We start from the raw sequence: 23,804 nt of genomic DNA, 5'->3' as shown, positions 1-23,804 counted from the left end.
ATGAAAAATAAACGCCGCCCAATGTCTTACCCTAACGGTACTATGACGTCACTATGATATTTAGCGACGCTTTTGAAACGCCGTCATAGATATTTATACATTTTAAAAATCCAACCGTTGGGGCTGGGATATAGGGACGTTTAAAAAACGCTGCCATAGCCTTTTCTTTTCTTTTTAATTGTGCTAAGCTTGACATTTAAATATAGCGATAGATATTTATACCTGTCATAAACGATTATTAAGAACTAATAATTGATGTATATTAAATTAATAAATAAACTAAAGCTTGAAAAATTCATGTTCAAATTAAAAATTAAAAAAAAAAATGCATTGCATACCCAAGAATAGAAACAATTCATGTTCAAATTTTAAATACATCAATTAAAATCAAAGTCGTCTTTGTTCGCTCCCACAACCTTATCCACTATCTTTCCTTCTTTCAGGATCACAAAAGTCGTATAGCCTCTACTTCCATTTCAATTCACCCCTACCTCTGAGTTCTGCACAAGGTAGCACACTTGAGAATATAATTTTATAACAAAGGTTGAGTTATAAACTCAAAGTTCACGAGTTTAAGAAATGCGATAACGTCATTGATTGTACGAACTTATGAAAAATAAAAAAGAATAGAGCATCACCAGCTTTATATTGTGCGATATCACCAACAATAGGAGCTGAATTATGCTTGTATATCACAAGATCAAGTAACAAGCGAGCCCTATGCAAATAGTCAAACTACATGCCAAAAGTAGTGAGTACGTAAAAACATCACACATTATAAAATTAGTCTTCATAAAACATAAGATACTGATAAGTGGACAGTTGGGTATAAATGTAAGTACCTTGATTACACCTGAAGGCAAAGGTTTCCCTTGCATATATTTGATGACGAAAAGACCACAATCATAGCTATAGGAATGAGTGTAGTTGTAACAATAGAGTCAACGAACTTAGAGATTATAACATTAATGCTTATTTAAAAATCAAGAACGATAATGTAGTGTATTACTTGTTGTCTTGGCGTGGCATGTCTTCCAACCATTGAAATGCAAACGAACTAACATCTTGAACGTAATCTTCTCCATGCGCATATTGAAGCAGCTTATGCAATGATTGTACCTGTTGGTGGTAGGTAGTAAGGTACATGATCAAGAAACAAAAAAGTGGATACAAGTGGGGTATCATAATGGTTATTCTATTACCAATAATGTAGCTTGATTTTTTCGATCCTCATCGGTGCCAATACATCTGCTGGAGTCGAATAGATAGGCAACCCGTTTTTCCATGTTTACATTCAAGCACAACCAGTGGTTTTCTCTATGGTTGAAGGGCATGTAAATCTAAAAATATAACGTCGAATGTACATGCAAAAAATAAATAAATACATAACATGGATCAAATGTTATTGTGCATGGTAAATTTGGAAATTGGGTAATAGTAGTATTTTATCATGTTACCTCCTCACAAGCATGAAGGGGGCCAGTATATCTGTAAATTCCAAAATAATCTTCTACTATATCTTTCATTGTGTCATCAGAAGGTTGACACAAAATCTTTTGCTGCATATTCAATTTTAACATATAAATAACTTGTGCCTAAATAAAAAAAGTCTTTAGGTATGGCTAATACTTACCGATACATGGGTCGGAAAGTACCAAACCTTGTGATCCTTATTTGGAAACTTTTTCCTTTGTTTATTTGTCAATTTCACAACAATGAGATTTATAATCTGCAGTGCAAAATATATGAAATTTATGAATAGGCAAAGTAAAGTGACTTGGATGATGGAATGGTAGCAAATAAAATAGGAGAAGGAGAAAAGTCTTACACACGAGGATATCCACTGATATGGTTTCAAGGACCACAATTCCTTCCGTGTGGCAGATTGTACTTCCACGTAGTGCAGTTTCATTCGTACAAGATATTCCCTAGCACATGGATAACTATGTGAGTTAAAAGGTATAGTACTTCATACATAACAAGTTAAAGGTAGTCAAATTGTACCCTTCTGAAAGAGATTCATCAAATGCATATCGTAGAACGAGACTGTCATAGTCATTTAATGGGTCTGGCAAAGGCACGGATGACTTGTAAAGGTATTGAGAAGAATAGTGCATAAAACAAATCAAGCTTGGTTAGTGTATGTTAGCGCAAAATAACCACATATACAAAAAATACTATAATAGTTAGTTCCAAACCTTTGGGATTTCAGGAACAACATTACCCCCAAGTTGATCAAGTAAATTATCAAATAGCTGATACAAGTAAAAGAAAAGTAAGAAACAAGCACTATTTGTTACACATATATCAAATATGTTTTGAGACACAATCATTTAGTTTACTTCATCGAGATTGTCATGAATATTATTGTCAATGTTGTTGTCAGTTGACGATGGCTTCAACTGTGGTCTTTTCTTCTTTACATCAAATTTCACAAAAGGTGTACGCAACCACTGACTGGCTTTGCAATTCTGGGTCCCTCGAGTCTGAGGACCACGAACAACACTACATGATGATGACATTGTTACAGCATTCATTTCGACTGCCTTTGTATCGCTCTTTTTTGCGCGCAATCTCCCCTTTTGTGGAATAGAAAGTTGTTCATTATTTAATGCTTTCCCACCAACTAATTTGGCTCGTTTCTTTGCAACTGCCTTTGCATTTGGTGGTGTGAGGATTGGTTTTGTTTTTCTCAAATGCAAAGTTTCCATTGGTTTTTTGTCATTCATATTCCTTATCTCATCCTCATCTACAAACTTCGGGGAATTGGCTGCAACCTTTTCGATACCACTATCATCGAGACCAACCATTTCAATGTCAATTCGATGCTCCTCATGTAGTTTGCTTGGTGGTGTTTTAACATTTCCACCATCAACTGGAATGCATCGTTCTAACAACTCAAGAATTTGACCAACTTGGTTCTCCATTTTGACCAGTCGCTGCTCCGCAAGTAGTTTGGTTGGTGGTGTTTTAACTTGTTCTCCATCAACTGGCATGTGTTTTTCTAACAACTCAAGAATTTTTTCAACTTGATTCTCCACTTTGGTTAGACGTTTGTCATCCTCATCTTGCCTTGTGTCCTTGTGGCCTTGGACCAAAAGGGCATGAATTTCAATGACTTGTTTCTCAACTTTAGCCAATCGGGAGTCATCATTCTTGTCAATTCTTCCCTGGCTAAGAGTTACTGCATTGGACTTTTCACCAATGTTAGGCAAAGCCACCTATTCACAGATATACAATAACTTGTTAATGTCACAGGTGTAATGTAAATTGAGCTATAATTATAAAAAGTCATGTGTTGTAAATATTTACCTCAACATTTAAATATCCTCCCAAAGCTTTAATTTGATTCAAACCCTGCTTAATTTCTGAATTGCCCCAATAGGATAAGCGAGGAATGGAGTTGGAAGTAGCCACCAACTCCCTTTTGCGAGCAAATTGTTCCAAGTAAAATAACTACATGGGAAAAAAAATCAAAAAAAGAAGTCATTTTAATGTGTGTTAGACAATATACAATAAAAAATAATAGATGAAATAATTACACATCAAGGGGAAGTACCATTAGAAGAAGCAAACAGCCGCACATAGCAGACCGCTCTTTGACCTTGGCAATGGCAATGCGGTCGACAAGAAAATCAAGGGTGTGCTTTGCCCAATTGAATTGACTGATGGACTCAACATTTTTAACCATTTTAATGAATGATTGGTGTACGCCTGCCTTTGTGGTGGGGCACAAGAGGGCTCCAATGATGTATAAGACAAATTTCCTTTTAAATTCAGTTCCAGCATCTTTTGTTTCAAGCAGATAAGATTTCAAAGATGTGAGCGGAACAAATTTATTCTTCATCGCAATTTCATCACATAGGTTTGTAATTTCATCTACGGACTCTGTTAACTTCACAGGTAGACCATTGGAAGGTAATCCCATCAACTCATGAACATCTTCTACGGTGAGAAGCATTCGAAGACCGTGGACATTCAATGAATGAGTTGAAGGATCAAAGTTCTGAACTAACCAATGACACAAGTCATGATCTATGTGCGTGCACCTAAGGCTTAGGATGCCATGAAACCCCATATCACTCACTGCTTGTTGTTGTGCTTTGTCCAACCTTCTAATAATCTTACAAATTGATGTAAGCTCAATTCGGGTTTGAATTTTTACTTTTGGAGGCTTTTGTTGGACCACAGTTTTTAATTGGGCATATTGTTCAGATTGCAGCTTTCCCATTTGTATATACTTATTTTTTTCTTCTTCAGGAAGTTGATTCCATTTGTCCCCAATATCCTACATTACATGCATAAAATCATATGAACAATTACATACAAGCTTACAAGTACAAAAGGAATACTACAAACAACAAGAATACGTTGCACTTACCTTCACGTCTACTTTCATTTGGGTTTTTTTTAACTCCATTGATTGTTCTTGGCTATAAACATATGAAAATGAATATAAGAATTCGTATAATGGAAAATATATAACTACATACAAATAGATATTAACGAAATACCAAAAGAAAATGAATGGAGTGATCGGGCGCTTTGGAGGATCAGTCGGCTTATCCATTAGGCTTCAATCAGAATTCCTTGTAAAGAAAGACAAGAAAAATAAACTCATAATATCTTTGATTAGGAAAAAAAACAAACAAACAAAAATCTTAAAGGTTATAGTACATTCATCAAATGCACGACATGCACACATGAATGGATTTGTTTTATAATAATGTAGTTAACAAAGACTATGTTTCCAATGTAAAAAGGAAAGACACTAAAAAAAATTCTAATCATAAACAAAAAATGATACCCCAGTAGCTTAGGTCACATTAGCATAAAAAATAGATTAAAGAAGTTAATTTTTTTGGACAAAATTTGTAATTTGGTAAGGAAATTTTTTTGTCGCAAAAAGGAGCCAAATATTTTGGCACCATACGAATTGATAATAAAAACGACATTGTTTTTTATTTTATTTTTGGGACTATTGTAGAAAAAAAATAAAAAACGATGTCATGGTTATGTATAGCTCCTTTGCTCCTTCAAGTCTCACTTTAGGTATACAGTCAGAAGGTTGAATATCTTTATTAACTGGTTTTACTTGCTTTGGTTTTAGCTATGTTGTGGTTCACTTTCCCATATTTTATCTTGCTAATTTTTTTTTTTATTCTCTGCATGGGTTTGGGGATGGCTTGAACCACATAAAGCACTTGAAAATTATAAATGTTTAGGAAAGCAATTTGTTGGGATTCTGATATTGTGCAGTTTGTTTGGATGGGTCTCCCCCGGCTTACCATCTTGATAAGGGGTTTGGAGCAGGAATTAACAATTGGTTGGTTCATTTTGAGGTTGGTCCTTCATTTACCATTTTGTTTTACAATACAAAAAATGATTTGTTTGTTGTTAAGAAGATGATTGAAAAGAAAAATAAGAATTGTGAAATCATATAAGATACCCAATTTTCTGCAGTTTTATTGGAAATTGAATTGAGAACTGATTTTGATTTTTTTGAAATGCCAATTTCCTAGTGTATTTACGACATGAAAATGTAGTCTGATAAGGGGAGGGGAAAATGTAATCTCTATTACACCCTTTGTTACTTGTCACTAAGTAGATTGATGGTGGAAGGAAATGAAGTTTGTACAAAGTGCTTACAATCCCTCCAGATATACATCTTTTATCTATCTATTTGGGATGATACAGTAGGAGCTTGAAATGTAGATTTAATGAATTTGGATCCATACCTGTTATATTAGCAACCTATATATATGTTTGCATATAAAATTTACTAAAATTAAAAACCGAAGAAAAAAATGGGAGCCAAACAGGGGTAGTTAATATCAATATGCTTCAAGAATTATATAGAAGCTTAGCTTCAAGGATTATATACTGTCTTATACCAGTATAGAGAACTAATTATAGAAGTATAGTAGTGTGTTGAATATTTTCTAAACTAACCGAGCAGGATGTCGAGCAGCCGAAGTGATGTCGCAGCCGGAGTGAACAACGGTAAGAGTGGTCAGAGTGATCCACGGGAGCTCTGATGAAGGCAAAAGCTGAGAGAGGAAAAAAAAAATTCAAGAAGAAGTTAATAATACTTTTCCATATATCTATAGATTGGTCTGTGCAGAAGTTAAAAAATTCAAGAAGAAGTTTAGCTTATTTTATGTTTGAATTCAAGTAAAAGAAAAGAAAAGAAAAGAAACAAAGTGCATGTACTTAGAAGCTCAGCCTCAGTTTCTGCATTGAAACATAGGTGATTTTCCTATCTCAGAAATTGTTGTAAGAGAGTTGCTCGGATTATAAAGGAAGGGTTGAGATTGAATTGCCGTATTGTGAGTCCTTGCATAGAATGAATATAGACAACATTTTGATATTTATAAATATAATAAACATGTAGTATTACTAAATAATAAAAGGCTTATCTTAGGACGAACTGGAAAATTGAAACATTTAAAGTTTGACTTCTTTTGGCGTTCTATCCGTCTTAATTGATACGTGTAATTTGTAGGTAATTACCGGTATATAAGATTTACTACTTGGTAAGGTTCCAAAAAATAAAAAAATAAAAATCCCATTTCCTCTATCTCTTGACACCTTGCTTAAATCCAAAGACTATCACATTCATTACACACAAATCTCAAAAAATGAGATGAAGCAATCACAATCTCTCTCTCTCTCTCTCTCTCTCTCTCTCTCTCTCTCTCTCTCTCTCTCTCATATTCTTGAAATGTCAATTGGCATGGGAGTTGTGTATCTAATTATACTATCTCTGTTTCTTGGATCAACCAATATTGTGAAAGCTGCTGCTGCTCTACCGTGTGATGACGACAGATGCAAAACTGGATCATGCAACAGCACTGGCTACTGTATTTGCAATCTTCCAGACCCTTCCACCATTTTAGATGGTGATCGACCTTTCCAAGGGTAAATCTAACTTGCCTGATTCATTCAAACTCATATATAGATATATATATATATGGTTTTCAATGGAAGTTTTCATACAACACTTAAATCATTCTTGTGCTAGACACCATTATAAGAAAATATTGAAATTCTTTAGCAAGATTTAAAAAAATAAATAAATAAATGGAAGAAGAAGAAAAAGAAACAAGTAATGCTACGAACACAATTTTTTCATAGAAAAATGTACAACATGTAGTATTGCCGACATTACGTTTATTCTAGTATAATTTCATCTAGAATGAATGCAGTGCTGCCAACACTATATTTTGTGCAATTTTTGAAACTATTTCTCAATTTATAACCATATGATTTTCAATGGAAGTTTTCATACCAACTTGAATCATTAATGTACCAAACACCAATATAAGAAAATCTTGAAATTCTTCAACAAGCACTTTTTTGGTATGATATATAATTAATAATGTTATAAACATAAATTTGTCATACAAAAGTATATTGAAAAAATGCGGCCTATATCACATTCATTCTAATAGAGTGTGACTCCTTTCAAAATAAATGTCATACTATCAGTATTAATATTGCATTTATTTTGATAGAATGTGACTCTATCCAAAATAAATGTAGTGTTGTCAGTACTGTATTTTATTAGTTTTTTTTTTAAAGAAAGAATTTTGTCTCTATACTTGATGCTCATTGTTTTTTAGTTGATTAGATTCATGGAATTGAAACATCATGGAACTTCTTGTGTTCTATTGTTTTGATTAACAGGGGGAGGTTTTGTGATGAGGAAATGACAATGTGTGATGGGACTAACTCATTTTGGTGTGGAAATGGAGGGACTTGCGAGGAGATAGTTCAGGGTGAGAGTTATAAATGCCAGTGCCAAACAGGGCATAGTGGAGAGCACTGTGAGCTTGCAGGGGCACCATGTGGTGACATTTTCTGTTTCCATGGAGGTGCATGTTTGGTTGAGAATGATGTCTGTGACTGTCCCACTGATTAGAAAGGAAGCATTAATTGCTCTCTCCCAACCACAACCCAAATAGGTCCTTGTTTCTCTGCCTTCTCTATCATTTGTTGCGAATTTAATTTTTTTTAAGTTGTGTTTGAATTTTAAATTTTGAAAAGATTTGAGAAGAGAATAGAAAAGAGAAAAGAAATTTAAAACTTATATTTAATTGGCATTTCACTTTTTTATTTTTTCACTACACAACAATTTTCAAGATTCTTGTGTTTTGAGATTTTTACGAAATTATTCAAAAGATTAAGGACTAAAAAATACTACTGATATAAAATAAATCACATAATGATATACAAATACTCACATGTTTATGGATCTCACACAAAATGGGAGCCACAAACATGCGAGTGTCTATCCATCATGCATTAGTAACGTTTTTAAAATTAGAACGAAAATGTATGTTATTATTATATATTAAAATGTTATGATTTGTTTTTCATGGACATTAATTACAAACCATTGCAGATTCTACAACAAATTCAATTGGGTTGCACCAACAAGAAAGCAACAGTGATGTAAATGTAAGTATATATGAGGCATACATAAACATACCATGAATTTGCAAGAAATAAAAGGATTTGTGCAAAGATTTGTAAATGAAAAGAAAAAAAAAAATCTTCACAAAAAAAAAAGAAAAAAAAAGGGATTTGTGAATGAAATAGAGAATGAATTTTTTCACAAAAATCTCTTCCTTATTATTTTCTCTCAACAAATTGCTTCACAAATTCAAAATCCAAAAATAGTCCAAAATGCACAAAGACCCCAAAGAGATAACTAAAGCATGCACAAAAGATTTGCCATGACTGCCAAAAAAACTTCAATATTGTCGAAATTTTAAAATTGACAATAATATTTTTTAATTAATTAATTTATTTATTGTCAGACTCTTCCATCATACCTTTGATTTCAACACACTCACGCACATCTTCTGTGTGTGTGTGTGGCTAACGAGAAAGCAGAGGAAAATACAAAAGAAAGGAAAATTGAAAACCCCAACCCATAAAACACCATAAAATTTGCAAACCGTATAACTCAATAAGCATTCAAGATCCAATAAAATCTGCACAAACCATCATAACTCAAATCTGCACACACCATAATAACTCAAAAATAAAATCTGCACACACTAAAATCTGCACACCATAATAAAATCTGCATAACTCAAACCATATAACTCAAAAACACAAAAACAGAGCAAGGAAGACAGATGTTACACTGAGAGAGTGGTGGTCCCGACGCCAACGTGTGTAGTGATTACTTTCATTTTAAGACTCAAACATGGTTAATTATTTGCAGCGAACTATTTGTGAAACATAATCGTTGGTGATTTTTGATTGTTTAGAGATAACTACTTTTACCTAGATTTCTATACTCTTCACAATTTCTGTCAAACATAGAGACAAGTCACAATTCGAATTAGAGTGTAACCAGATGGGTACATTTTGAAACAGTACATTGCTGAACTGTGATAATGATGCATCATTTTTAGTGTTACTTTAATGGCTATTGTGTGGATATTGTGAGAGAGAGGAAACATATTCAATGCAACGGTGATAAACACTTAGTATCACCATCCGATGACATGTTACCGTCTAGAGCACCGTGTATATGTTGCGGTTACTAAATTAGTATGAAAGATGTAATATCTTAAAAGTGGGGTTTACTATCCATATGTAATTGTATCATTAGTTGGTGATGGCACGTGCCAATAGAGCAAAATGGAAATCTAACCACATATGCATGCCCACATACTGCCACTAATCACTATGTGCATGTACTTTTAGCCTTTGGGAGTCCTCACCAAAACCAATATAATAGATCACATTGTTAGATTCTCATTTTATTTTCAATTTCTTCTCCATCCTCACATCAATCCAATCACACAATTGGTTTTGGTTCGATTTTCGCTAGAACCTGTCAAATTACTGAAAAGATTTTCTCTTTGCATTAAAACATGTTATGAAAAAGTTAGTGCAATAGCATAATCTTTCTGTACCTTTGAAGATCTTTACTAGACAAACTATGATGGGCAGTTTAAGGTCATTACCAGGACCATAGGGGTATGAGGGTTGTAAATTTAATTCAATCAAACTAAGTAGCATGGACATGGAGGGAAGCCATGTTCATATCAGACATGTAATGGGGACTAACACTTCTTAAACACTTCTAAAAATGTATCCATCATAACTCAAATCTGCACACACCATAATAACTCAAAAATAAAATCTGCACACCATAATAAAATCTGCATAACTCAAACCATATAACTCAATAACACAAAAACAGAGCAAGGAAGACAGATGTTACACTGAGAGAGTGGTGGTCCCGACGCCAACGGGGCTGGTGGTCTTCGGCAATGGCTGAAGCTCCAGCTATGGTGGAAGAGAGGAGGGAGGAGAAGAGAAGAGCAAGAGCAAGAGCACGACCCAGAGAGGGAGGCCAACTGGCTTCGGGACTGTTGGACTTCTGACTTTGCTCTGTTGGGTTTGGTAACCTGGTACACGACTGAGAGAGTGGTGGTCCCGACGCCAACGGGGCTGGTGGTCTTCGGCAATGGCTGAAGCTCCAGCTATGGTGGAAGAGAGGAGGGAGGAGAAGAGAAGAGCAAGAGCAAGAGCACGACCCAGAGAGGGAGGCCAACTGGCTTCGGGACTGTTGGACTTCTGACTTTGCTCTGTTGGGTTTGGTAACCTGGTACACGACTGAGAGAGTGGTGGTCCCGACGCCAACGGGGCTGGTGGTCTTCAGCAATGGCTGAAGCTCCAGCTATGGTGGAAGAGAGGAGGGAGGAGAAGAGAAGAGCAAGAGCAAGAGCCAGAGAACTGGCTTTGGGACTGTTGGGCTTCTGACTTTGATCTGTTGGGTTTGGTAACCTGTTACACCGGTTGCCTAACTTAAGAGAAAAATTATTTAATAACTTAGTTATGACCTGGTTATGAAGTAATATGGTACAAATAAATAATTAAATATAACTAAGTTATGAGTTAATATGGTGATAGTTATGACTAATATGGTATAGGTTATGATATAAAATCATATAAGTTCATAACTAAATGTATGGTACACCAAAATGTACCATAGCATCACCCCCAATTCATATTTTAATAAATGCTAAAATTGAAATAAAATATATTAGGGAAAAATTTCACTGTCTTGTCAAAAATTAAATCTTAAAATTTTAATTGTTTCATCTTAATCCATGCATTTTTATTTTTGGTTGGGAACATGGATTTTTAATGATTTGCCCATTTACTTCCGTCTAGAGGGTGCAATGGAGAACTTTTTTGGAAAAATTGCAAATAAGTGATATTTCTACAAAATATTTACAAATTCATGGAAAAACTTGAAAGTTTAATTATTAAAATTGATAAACTTATTCATCTATTTGTAAAAAAAAATTTGGAAACTTGCACTGAAGTGCAATTTCCCCCCAAAAAAATTCTTCAAAGGTGTCATTATCTTATTTGTTATTTAGGATTTCAATCTTGTAACAAAACAAACTCTAAATTTTTAATTTTATTAATTTAAGCTCCAATTTTTTTATTTCTTAATAAATAAAAATAATAATTTTATGTGACAACTGCATTGAGGACGAGACGGTGCAAAGGAGGCTTCAGAGATAGAATGGTAAGTATCTTTTTATTCAATTTAACACATTGTTAATGTTAACAAGTTATTTTGTACTTTCAAGTTGGTTTACAATTATTTTTTTTTACCTCTCACCTTTATATATATATATATATATATTTCTCCTAAATTATATTGAACTATAGTAGATAACCCCGTGCGATGCACGAGAATTTATTTTTAAAATAAAAAATTAATTTTGAGTTTTAATACTTTATGTGTAAAAAAATTTAATAATTGAAAGTCAAATACAAACAGATGTGCTAATGATTGATGAAAATTATTGTCACTATGTGCAATCCTATGTAAAATAGGCTCATAAGAACAGTTTCTTTTAAAGTTTAAAAAAATGGTATATTCTCAACCTGAAATCAAATTCTCATTTGTGTTAATCAAATTTATCAAAAATCATGAAATTCACTTGTATCAAAATATTTTTTTCTGAAAAAAAAAAATAAAAACAATGAAAATTCTATAATATACAAATTATGACTTGGTATATAACTAATGGTGTATTATTTTAGTTGTTAATCGAAAATACCTTTACTAATTTCTTATGTTTTTGGTTATGTCTAAAGTGATGTATAGGGTCTTTAATTATATTTCAAAAGGTGTTTGATTATGATCTATTATAATATTTTTATATGACAATATTTAAGTATTTTATTACACAAAAAAAGTGCTTAAGATTAGTTCACTCAAAGGTAAGATTTATGCTTATATCAGTAAAATTGAAAGAGTTATTGACATTAATGTAGAAAAAATTATAAATTCAAATCATAAACAGTGTCCTCAAAAGGAATCAGACACAAAATCTAATCTTAATAATTTCAATTCTCAAAAGGATTCTGAATAATTATATAACACATCATAATAACTACAAAATTTTTATTCTAGCCCAATTATTTTTGCGTATCTTTTGTGAGAGAGCTCATGAAGGTGCATTATTAGTAATACTATCAAGTCAAATTTTTTATTTAAGAATTATTTAAGAAATATCAATGAGTGTCTTAAATATACACAATCATTTTCGATGAATCATTAATCTTTAATAATACTCCACACTATTTATCATTTGACACTTGTCTATTTATCTTCTAAAACTTAACAAAAAAAAAAAAAATTAAGTTCCATTCGTTTAATCAATCAATATCAAATTGGACGCTACACGTGTATATAAAACACTTCTAGAAATGTGATGTTTGACAAAAAAAAAAATCACAAGACTTAATTTTAATTAATGTAATGATATTTTATACTATGATATGTGTTATAAAAGAATAATTTTAATTTTAATTTAAAAATAAAATTTTTATTTTTATTATTTATTTTAATAATTTTAGTCTTATCGTTCTATAAAAGCATTACTTGAATACTTATATATAATAATTATCATATAATGATTTTATATGATATATATTAAATTATAAGATAATAAAATAAACACTCATTTTGATATTAAAAATAATAGTTAAATTAAAAAGAGAATTAGTAATACAAAATTAAAAGTGATTCTAATTATTTATTTTTATTTTTATTTTTATTATGAAAATAAAATTATGTATAAATAAACTACACAAAAAAAAATTTAAAAGATTAAATATAAATATTTTGTGATTGGATTAAGAAGAAAATACATACCTTAAAGGGAAAATTACCAATAAATCCCAAATTAGGGAATGTTGTTCCATTTGGTCCTGTATTTTTTCTTATGAATTGTTTGGTCCTATTTAGTTGGGTAGGGATCTTTTTATTTGATTTGATATTGTTAGAGTTTACATATTTATCCTTTTTATGAGATTGAGTAGATTCTAGGCTGATGTGGTTTTTGTTCATTTGTGGTAACATATTTTTACATTTCCGTTGGTAATATATTTGATTTAGTGATTTACGGAGGGATTGGTTAGATTGTTGATGTGGATTTATTGGGCTGTGAATTTGATTTTGCTAGTCTGAGAATTCTATCGCGGTGTTGTGGGTTTCGGTGCCGACGGTATTCTGATTTTTTCCCCCCTCAAGGTAGGTGTGTGTGTGTGTGTGTTTGTTATTCTGATTTGTTTTGTGTATATGTGTTTGGTGTCATGGGTAACTTGTGTGTGTGTGTGTGTGTGTGTGTTTATTTCGGTCGGAGGACAGAGAGGTTTCTGGCAACGTGCCAATTTGGGTTTTTTAGTGTTTTTTTAATTGCAAGCATGGAGGTCGGTATTTTGTTGTTGTGTACATACGGCCTAATGAACGCTATCGTTCGTCTTCATCAAGTGCTGACATTCACAGAGTTGATTAATGGGATATGTGGGAAGTTTGATGGGTTGGCCTCCGATATAGTGGTGTTATTGTTCGCTATACTCGGACATAATAAGTTCAAGGTGTTGGAAAATTGGTTTTTATAGGCTTATTTTGGGCCAACTTTGAGCACAAAATTGAGTGAGGTCCACTCGTCTTTTGGGGTTGGTCTAAAGAGGTGACGTGTTCCTTGCCGCGTGGCAAGTCACACGGTGAAGATGGTTCGTCAAAACCATTTATGAGTGAATAAGAACTTGACGTCGTTTTCGGGTTCATGGAATTGAACATTTAAGAAGTTAAATGTCGGTTTCCTTGTGTAACGCCCCGCCTTTTTATTACTCGGATTCCATTATCAAACCAATATTATAGATTCAATTTCAGAGATAACATATGGAAACTCTTTATATTTATAAGAACACATAAATAAAGATTCTCTCATCCGAATACAATATTAATGCAACAAGAGTTATAATTAAATAAATTGCCCACAAACAAAAGGCCCCGTGGCAAACAGGTAAAGAAGATCCCTGACCTTGGAACACTTCTCGATGTTCACCTGAAAAATGATTAGCAACATGGGATGAACATAAAGTCTAGTAGGGATCTCAACATGATCCTAAACAATAACAACTTACAGATAGCTATGATCATGAATGCTTAGTCTCATATTGTATAAATAATGTGATGGTTTATACATAAATATACGTATATAAGAACTTTTCTCAAAATCATTCATTTCATTCAATAACATAAGTAATTCACTTTTCTTTCTTCTTGTTACCTTTTTCCAATATTCATATGACTATAACAAATTTCTGAAGAAAAATAATTTCACCAAGTCCATTACATTTTCTCTCACTTTCCAGACTTATACCTGATTTGCCTTTTTAAAACATTTTCACAAGTATTCAAAGTCTTTCACATTTTTTACAATCTCAACACAATACTTACGTCTGTTTCCAACACATTCATAACTATATAAGTATGTCTTTAATACAAAAGGAAAACAACAAGCAATCAATAACTATCTACTTCAACAATTGAGGCAATACGACCTTCCAGAATGATAACCATCATAACCCATGATATACCCTGATACACTGAGACAATAATGATAAATAAATTCTGCTCTATCTGTCTTAAGCACGGTAAGCCAAGGATACACCTTTCCACAATGAAATGCTAATTTACCAGACACCGGCTGGAAGGTAATGGTACCTCTGTCAAGTTTTCGAAGCGCTAGCTGGAAGGTTCTGGTACCTCTCATTCTAAGCGCAGCCAATTCTCCAAGCGCTAGCTGGAAGGTAATGGTACCTCTCATTCTAAGCGCAATATACCAATCATCACAACATGACAAAGTACAACCAACAAGTGTAATGCATACACATAAACTATTCAACGCAATAATGTCATCATCCACCGATGACCAATGACAAAACCTCTAAATGTATGTATTTCAACACACGTATTATAATGATTCGACTCTCATGAGATTTTAAATCCAACATCAACAATAGTAAAATAAATATTCATAATCCAACCTCATGCTAATTTCTGAAATTCACATATGATTTCCTTCTTCCTTTTTAAAATTCAATTATCTCATTTTCCAAGTTAACATGCTCCACCCTTTATCCCAATCCATTCTTTTTATTTCACAAAATTAAATCCATGGCTATCAAAGTCACAACCTAACTCAACTTAATATAATCAATCCAAAATAATTCCAAAGTTATAGTTAATTCTCCCTTTTAACTATTAACCCATTTACACAAACCATAATAACAATTTACATACATTATTCAACTTTACCCCTTTTTAATTCACCAAGTCAAAACATTAAATTAGGATTTTTTCTTCTTTCAACATAAACATGCTAGATTACTCCCCAATTAACCCAAACAACAATCAATTTAACAATCTCATCCCCAAATGACAAACCCTAGATCCCCTTTCATGATTTTCAAATAAATCCATAATGGATATGATTTTTATGCAATAAAATCTACCACATATCTATCTATAGATGAGGTATTATAAAGGAGCAAAGAAATCCCTACCTCAAGATTCGAAGCTCGAGATTTGAAGCTAAAGATGAAGACCCACCTTGAAACTCCAATGAAATCGCAAAACAATCGGTAAAAGTCTTGATCTATGCTTGCTCTTCAACCATCTTGAAGGATTTGGGGTGAATCTTGGGTAAATAGAAGAGAAATCAAGAGTTTGGAAGGTTAGGTTTTCAGGTTTGGAAGATAGAAGGAGAAGAGAGGGAGAAAAATACAATTTTTGGGCCAAAAAGCCACTTTATAATGTCTGTTAGTGACTTGGTCGCTCAAGCGAAGGAAGCTTGGCTCGAGCATACAAAAGAAGCTCACAGATTCTCTGAAAAATGCACTCTTCGCTCGAGCCTCGAGCGAAGAAAAGCTCGCTCGAGCGAGCATGCTTCCAGCATAGAAACTCAAAATTCAAACAAGTATAACTCTCTCGTTCGGACTCCGTTTTAGGTCTTTCTTGTGCCCAAATTGAAGCCCCGGAAGTAAGATTTCCAATGGTTCTAGCCTCACATCAAGATTCAAAGTATGGAGAGAGAAAATGATGAAAGAGTAAAAACTACTCAATAACATTTATTCAAATTTGAAGTTTCTGATTCAATCTCACCCAACCACTATGGTAACACCTTAACTAAGGTTCAAATAACAACTAAGAAGGTTCTCAATCAAGGTAATCAAAGTGTCAAATATAGTTCCAATATAATAGGAAGCACAGAGTGCTACACCTTTGTTAGGTTTTATTCTTGGCAACCCCGTTTAACAAAACTCCTTTCAGTTGTATTTTTTTCGCACCTTTTATTTCAATGAGGCTATGAGTTTATTAGATGCGAATCCAACCCGAATCGTGCCTTTGTCAATTTCCATGGATCAAAACCGAGGTTGTAACAGGATCTAGTTTTCCAGATTTTCCAATTTTGGTCGTCCCGCTCGAGCGGGGATTACAAGCTCACAGCATCTTTGCTTCGCCTGAAAAAGTACTGGATGGTGTGATTCGACGCTCGAGCATGGAAACTGCCGCTCGAGCGTGAAGCCTATATGAATCACACAATTTTGAAGCCTCCACTCGAGCGGGAAGTCCCACGCTCGAGTGGACAGCGCGAACACAGATTCTTGGATTTCTATAAGGAATTGGTTTTCTTCCAAAACTAAGATTACTTTGGATTTCTACAAGTTGTTGGTTTTTCTCCCAAAACTTGGACAAATCCTCCAGATCTTCTTTTTGGATTCTAAGGTTTATATCTAGGGATATTTTTGCTAGTTTTCTTTGATGTTTTAATTGAGTATTCAACTCATGGTTTAAAGAGTATACATCAAAGGATTATTTGTTTTGTTCTACACAAAAGAGAGAGTTGTTCTTCGGTGGATTCTGAAGAATTCGAGCCTGAAGCTTTGGTGGATTCCGGAATGGCTCATCGTCAAGACAATTCCGAGGTGAAGACGGGGTTGGAAGAGACACATAGAGGTTGGTTCAATTCAGGCGTGGATTCGCTAGGTAATTGAGAGTATACCTGTGTAATTCCTTTTTATCTTCTTAGTGGATTGTTTTATGGCTGTTGCCCGTGGTTTTTTATCACAATTGGAGGTGTCCAATTGTGGTTTTTCCACGTAAAATCGTTGTGTCGATTTGTCTTGATTGTTTGATTGGGATTGTTATATATTGCTTAAAATTGATACATAATCACAAATCAACATCTAGGGGATTTCTAGATTTTTCAATTGGTATCAAAGCAGGTCGCTCTATTTTTTTTGTTTTACAAATCTATTAGAGCGAGATCTTGTTTGATTTTTGATAATGGACTCAATTCGTGAGGGAAATTCTATGGTTCGACCACCCCTACTTGACGGATCCAATTATTGTTTTTCGAAAGCTCAGATGAGATTGTTTTTAAAATCAATAGATGAAAAAGTTTGGCAATCTGTCATGAATGGGTGGACCGAACCAACAATTACCGTTGATGGAGTAACTTTCCCCAAACCAATTGAAAAGTGGGACATAATTGATTACCAAAATAGTAGTTGGAATAGTAAAGCTATCAATTATCTCTTTTGCGCTGTCACACCTAAAGAGTTTAGTCGAATTTGTAATTGTGAAGTCGCAAAAGAGGCTTGGGATATCTTACAAACTATTCATGAGGGCACTTCTTCTGTTAAACGGTCAAAACTTCAAAGGCTCACGTCTAGTTTCGAAAACCTTTCAAAAAAGATAGTGCGACCTTTGATAAATTTTATGCAAAGTTGAGTGACATTGTAAATTCCAGCTTCAATTTAGGTGAAAAAATACCAGAATCCAAAGTTGTGGGGAAAATTTTGAGATCCTTGCCCGATCGGTTCCAACCAAAAGTTACGGCTATTAAGGAGGCTCAAGATATTGACAACCTCAAGCTAGATCAGTTGGTTGGAAATCTCCAAACTTATGAGGCACATAGGAATTTCAAAATGAAACAAAAAGATATTGCGTTTAGTAATGCTCATAGAGTTGGAGAGGATTCTGATGAGGATTGTGAGATAGATTCCAAGATTACGGCTGCTTTTGTTAAACAATTTAAAAAATCTTTTCTGAAAAAAAATCCTAAACTTTTGGAATCTACTCATACTCATAAATTTAAAGGCAAAGATAAACTCAAAATTAATCCTATAGCCAAGAAGGAGAAAGGAAAGATACAAAGGAACTCTGAAAGACTCTAATGCTATGAATGCCAAGGATTTGGCCACTTTGCTTAAGAATGCCCCACTCGGTTGAGGAAGAAGAAAGCCTTCGCTATCACTTGGGATGATGAATCAGAATCTGATAAAGATGAAAGTGACAATGAAGATCAAGGTGAAGAGGGACATAAATAATTCATTGCTTTCATGGTGGCTTCTGAAATGAAGGACGAACAGAGTATCTGAAGAGCCCGGTTGAGAATGCCACTGATGATGAATCCTCAGGAAGTGATGATGAAGAGCTTGAGCAAGCTTATGAAAAGTTGTATAAGGAATCTCTTAAGTTATCCAAATTGAAGGTATAGCGATCCCGGTTATCCCTTTACTGTTCTATTGTATTCCGGACTCGGTTCCGTGAAGTTGGTAGTGGTGTCTATCTTGTTGTGTCCTTTAATTCCACTTGATTGAGTTTTAGGATGTTTTGGGCCTGTGTTGGACAGGTGGGTTAAGCCTTGGTCTCTATCCTTGTTGCCCAGGTTTTTGGTGTTACGCTCGAGCGGGTCATTCTGCGCTTTTGCGGAGTTTGGTTTCTAGTTTAGCGCTCGAACGGGTGTTCTGGCGCTCGAGCGGAGATTGCACACTCCCAGTATTTCGTGTCTCTGCAAAACTTCTGCAGAGGTGTTTTCTACACTCGAGCGGGTTTTTCTGCGCTCGAGCGGGTTGCGCTCGAGCGGGATTGTTGGCGCTCGAGCGGGTAGTACTGTCTTGGTGAGAGTTCTGGGAGAGGGAGATTTGCGCTCGAGCGGACTGGTTTTCTCACTCGAGCGGATGTACTTTATTCCTGTGTCTTGGCGCTCGAGCGAGCCTTACTGCGCTCGAGCGAGCCTTATTGCGCTCGAGCGTGTCCAGATTTTTGTTCTTGGCGCTCGAGCGTTGTGTTCCCTGCTCAAGCGGGTCATACGTATATGAGTTATCCGCTGGGTGATTTCAAATCACTTTTTGCTTTTCTTTCTCTCTCCTACTTTTTCTAAAAACCATTTTTGAGAGCCTCTCTCTCTAGATACTCCCTTCTCTCTAGGGTTTGATCTAGTTAGAGTGTCCTCCTTCTCTTCGGCCTTTGTAAAAGTTGTGTTGATCGTCGAGGGCGTCGTTTTGATCTGAAAATCTCGGTCTTTGGAGCACGTTGGTTTTGGGTCTCTTCTCCATCCGAGCTCTAACTTCGAGGTAGGGACATCCTACTCCTCTTTATGAGCTTTATCTTTAAATTTTAGTATTTTGAGATGTTGGGGTTGGTTTGGTAATTTTGTGAAAGTTTGGGGGCTTTTGTGTAAATTTATAAGAGTTGGGGTTTTAGCTATATAAAACCTAGATGCATGTTTGGCATGGAAAATGTGAAATTAATGTTAAGACATTAATGAAAATGGAACCTAAGGGTTGTAATGTAAATTATGGAGAATGCCCTAATTACATTGGTTAATTAATTTGCATAATTAATTATGAGAAATGAGGAATTGATTTGGGAAGTCATGGGATAAAAAGGGTGTAGTTGGATTAATTATCACTCACCTAGTTAGAATGTTGATTATATATCCATTGTTGCATTTATTTTCTGTATAGAAATAACTGCTTTGGGCTATCGGTGGAGGATAGTCGTGATTGTTGTAGACAATGCATGATGATTAGGCAAACTGAAACTAATCACTGGAATGTGTCATTGAGATAACGATTGAAAGAATACATTAAATTTATGTATTGTGTGATGATGTGTATAATTGTTGTTTATATGCATTCTGTTGTGTTGGAGGAGATAGGGGATGTACTCCACGGTTTAGGGGAAGATAGGGGATGGACCTCTAAACCGGATGTGTTGGGAGGAGATAGGGGATGGACTCCATAGATAGAGCTCATATGCTTATCTATTAATGTGTTGACAGAGCTCATATGCTTGTCATTGGAAGTGTGATAGTGCTCATATGCATATCTGTGGAAGTGATGATATAGCTTGTATGCTTATCTGTTGTTGTGTGATATAGCTAGTATGCTTATCTGTTATGAAATGGGAAGTGTTTGATATGAGTTACTGTCTCATATGAGTTGTTTGGCCAGGTTCTGAGCCATGGTTGTAAATTGAGAATTGAAAGGAATTGGAAAATGGACTGTAATATGGACTTGTATGTCATGAAACCGTAAAGTGTGATAAGGGAAAGTATCTGTGTTAGCCATCTATCAACTGCTAATCTTTTAGTCATTGTTCATATGTAACGCCCTCAAAATAATAACATTAAACCCATCAGATAAGACATGCATTTACATATAAACTAACCGCATTCCTTTCATTCATTAGAATTCCAAGACATAAGTATTACATGTTAACCTCATAACAAAATGCCCTACGGGCTTACAGCTTTCCAAGTTAACACTTGGTTACAACAAAGAGTTCTAACTCGTTTACACATTAAGCCCTTGGCTTGAAATTACATGTAATACATCAAAAGTAAAACGACAAAACTATGCCCGCCACTAGCCTCCCAGCTATGTCCTTGGAGGTGGCATGCTTCCTGTACCTGAAAATGATATTCCCATATAGGGTGAGCCACAGCCCAGTAGAAATACACTAAACCAACCATGGACAATGACTAAAACATTAGCAATTGATAGTTGGTCAACACTGATACAATCACATAAATTACATATTTATGTCAATGACTTACAAGTCCCAATTACTTTTCATTTTCCCTTTTTCAATAGATAAGCATGCTAGCTCTATCATCATTTCCACAGATATGTATAAAAACTATATCTCACATTCAGATAAGCATAAAAGCTATATCCACATTCTCAACAGATATGTATATCAACAATATCCACAGATAAGCATACAAGCTGTATCCACACTTCACTTCACAAAGATAAGCATATGAGCTCTATCTTCACTTCTCTAGACAAGCATATGAGCTCTGTCTACGGAGTTCATCCCCTATCTCCTCCCAATACCTATCCGGTTTAGAGGTACATCCCCTATCTTCCCCTAAACCGCGGAGTACATCCCCTATCTCCTCCTCTACACATAACGTATATAAACACATTGGTTCTATATACAATCACACAATACACACAATTAATGTATTCTATCAACCGTCAAGTTCCATGACACATTCCATTGATTAGTTTCCGTTTACCTAATCATCATGCATTGTCTACAACAATCTCGACTATCCTCCACCGATAGCCCAAAGCAGTTATTTCTAAAACAGAAAATAAATGCACAAATGGATATTCAATCAACATTTCATTTCCTCATTTCTCACCAATTAATTATCCCAATTAATTAAACAATGTAATTAGGCCATTTTCCATAATTACCATTTCAACCCTTAGGTCCCATTTTCATCAATGATTCAACAATCATTCTATTTTTCTATGCCAAACATGCATCTAGGTTTATTATGAATAAAACCCCAACTTTTGTAAAATTACACAAAAGCCCCAAACTTTCACAAAATTACCAAACCAAGCCCAACATCTCAAAATACCAAAATTTAAAGACAAAACCCATAGAGAGGAGTAGGATATCCCTACCTTGAAGTTTTAGCCCAAAAGGAGATGAAGACTCCAAGATCAACTTGCTCCAAATCCAAACTTTTTCAGATTAAGTCGAAGCTCTCAACTCCCTCTATCTTTTTAACAAAGGCCCTAGGCTAGATTCACACCCTAGGGAGATCAAATCTTAGAGAGAGTGTAAGTTTAGAGAGAGAGGGTGTCGGATTTAGGGTTTAATCAAAGAAAAGGACTGAAAAAGTGATGTTTTAGACGCTGCTGTCCGCTGATATAAAACACTCTCGCTCGAGCGAAGGATTGGTCGCTCGAGCGACCAGACACAGAAAACTCTCGCTCGAGCCAAGAAGTTCTCGATCGAGCGAAGAAAAACCCAGACCGCTCGAGCCACGAAAATCTCGCTCGAGCCAGAAACTACAACTCTCAGGTCCAGAACCGGGGCAACACTACTCTCGCTCGAGCGACAAACTCCTCGCTCGAGCGAAGGACCAAAAATCTGGGCAGCAACACTAGGCTCCCAAACACAACCAACCTGTAACAAACCTGCCCAACACATCCCATAACTCACTATACAAGGTACAAAGGATGCAAACATGATAATAAACAACAACCAACATCCACGGACACATGTCCGGATCACTGTACAACAAGGGTAAACCTGAGATCGCTATAACCTCCCCCCCTTAAAGAATTTCGCCCCCGAAATTAAGCACAAGTTTTCAAAAACAGGTTTTCCTCCATTTTAGACAATGTTACAATTTAACATTCAACAATTCGACCCATTACCGGTCATCCCATCCCTTTAACAAGAGACATATCACAATATGTAAACAACATATGTATTATCAACATGCATCAACATTATGCACTATCCTTCCAATTTCAACAATATATTTAACGCATATAATGTCACTTTCAACTTCCATAAGAGGCAAGTTCCAAAACATACTTCCAATAACCAAAACATTTTCAATGTTTCACAACTTAAGACATATATCCAAGTTCTTAAGTTCAACAAAATGTAAAATTTAAATATAGGATTACATATCAATAAACAAGTCCGGATATTTCTCTCGGACTTCCAACTCACGTTCCCAAGTGGCTTCCTCCACTCCGTGATGTTTCCACAAGACTTTCACCAAAGGAATGGTCTTGCCACGCAGGACCTGATCCCGCCTATCCAAGACCCGAACCGGTCTCTCCTCATACGAGGCATCCTCATCTACCTCTAAATCGCTCCAATCCAGCACATGTGATGGATCTGGCTCATACTTCCGAAGCATACTCATATGAAACACGTCATGCACTCCGGACAACTGCGGCGGTAAGGCTAACCGATAAGCAACCTCACCAATCCTCTCAAGGATCTCAAAAGGACCAATAAACCGAGGGGATAACTTCCCACTCTTCCCAAACCTCATCAGGCCTCGCCTAGGTGATATCTTCAGAAAGACATGATCACCTACCTCAAACGCCAAAGGCTACGGTCGGCATAACTCTTTTGTCGACTCTGGGCTGTAACAAGCCTCCTACGGATAAGCTCAACTTTCTCCGTCGTCTCCCTAACCAACTCCGGACCCAACAAAGGTGCATCACCCACCTCGGCCCAACAAACTGGAGACCTACACGGTCGGCCATACAAGGCCTCAAACGGTGCCATACCGATGCTAGACTGAAAACTGTTGTTGTAGGCAAACTCTACC

General features: G+C 35.2%; 2 protein-coding genes across 2 annotated transcripts in view; one reads left to right on the top strand and one right to left on the bottom strand.

Moving 5' to 3' along the window:
• Window positions 1-23,804, top strand: part of LOC145823217 (receptor-like protein EIX2) — a 192,369-nt gene that overhangs the window by 27,529 nt on the left and 141,036 nt on the right. The window lies entirely within an intron of this gene.
• On the bottom strand, window positions 565-5,243 carry LOC114300150 (uncharacterized). Its single transcript, XM_082896809.1, has 13 exons — window positions 4,382-5,243; window positions 3,560-4,288; window positions 3,313-3,456; window positions 2,343-3,221; window positions 2,199-2,255; window positions 2,005-2,087; window positions 1,829-1,928; window positions 1,634-1,729; window positions 1,458-1,559; window positions 1,203-1,340; window positions 1,010-1,119; window positions 843-909; window positions 565-735 (listed from the first exon to the last, which is right to left on the bottom strand). The coding sequence occupies exons 1-13, from the start codon at window positions 4,568-4,570 to the stop codon at window positions 565-567; spliced, it is 2,865 nt and encodes a 954-aa protein (XP_082752935.1). The 5' UTR covers window positions 4,571-5,243.

Source organism: Camellia sinensis, chromosome 1 (genome assembly GCF_055761805.1).
Source record: "Camellia sinensis isolate YWXY chromosome 1, ASM5576180v1, whole genome shotgun sequence".
Classification (NCBI taxonomy): domain Eukaryota; kingdom Viridiplantae; phylum Streptophyta; class Magnoliopsida; order Ericales; family Theaceae; genus Camellia; species Camellia sinensis.
The sequence above is the reverse complement of the archived record's forward strand: the minus strand, read 5'-3'. Positions and strand labels throughout refer to the sequence as shown.

What these genes read in the sequence shown, in the direction of transcription:
- LOC114300150 (XM_082896809.1), bottom strand. Translation starts at nt 4,570, where the DNA reads ATGGATAAGCCGACTGATCCTCCAAAGCGCCCGATCACTCCATTCATT. An exon ending in AAATGAAAGTAGACGTGAAG is followed by an intron (nt 4,289 to 4,381) that starts GTAAGTGCAACG and finishes CATGTAATGTAG; the next exon opens with GATATTGGGGACAAATGGAA. An exon ending in ATCAGTGGATATCCTCGTGT is followed by an intron (nt 1,730 to 1,828) that starts GTAAGACTTTTC and finishes TTTGCACTGCAG; the next exon opens with ATTATAAATCTCATTGTTGT.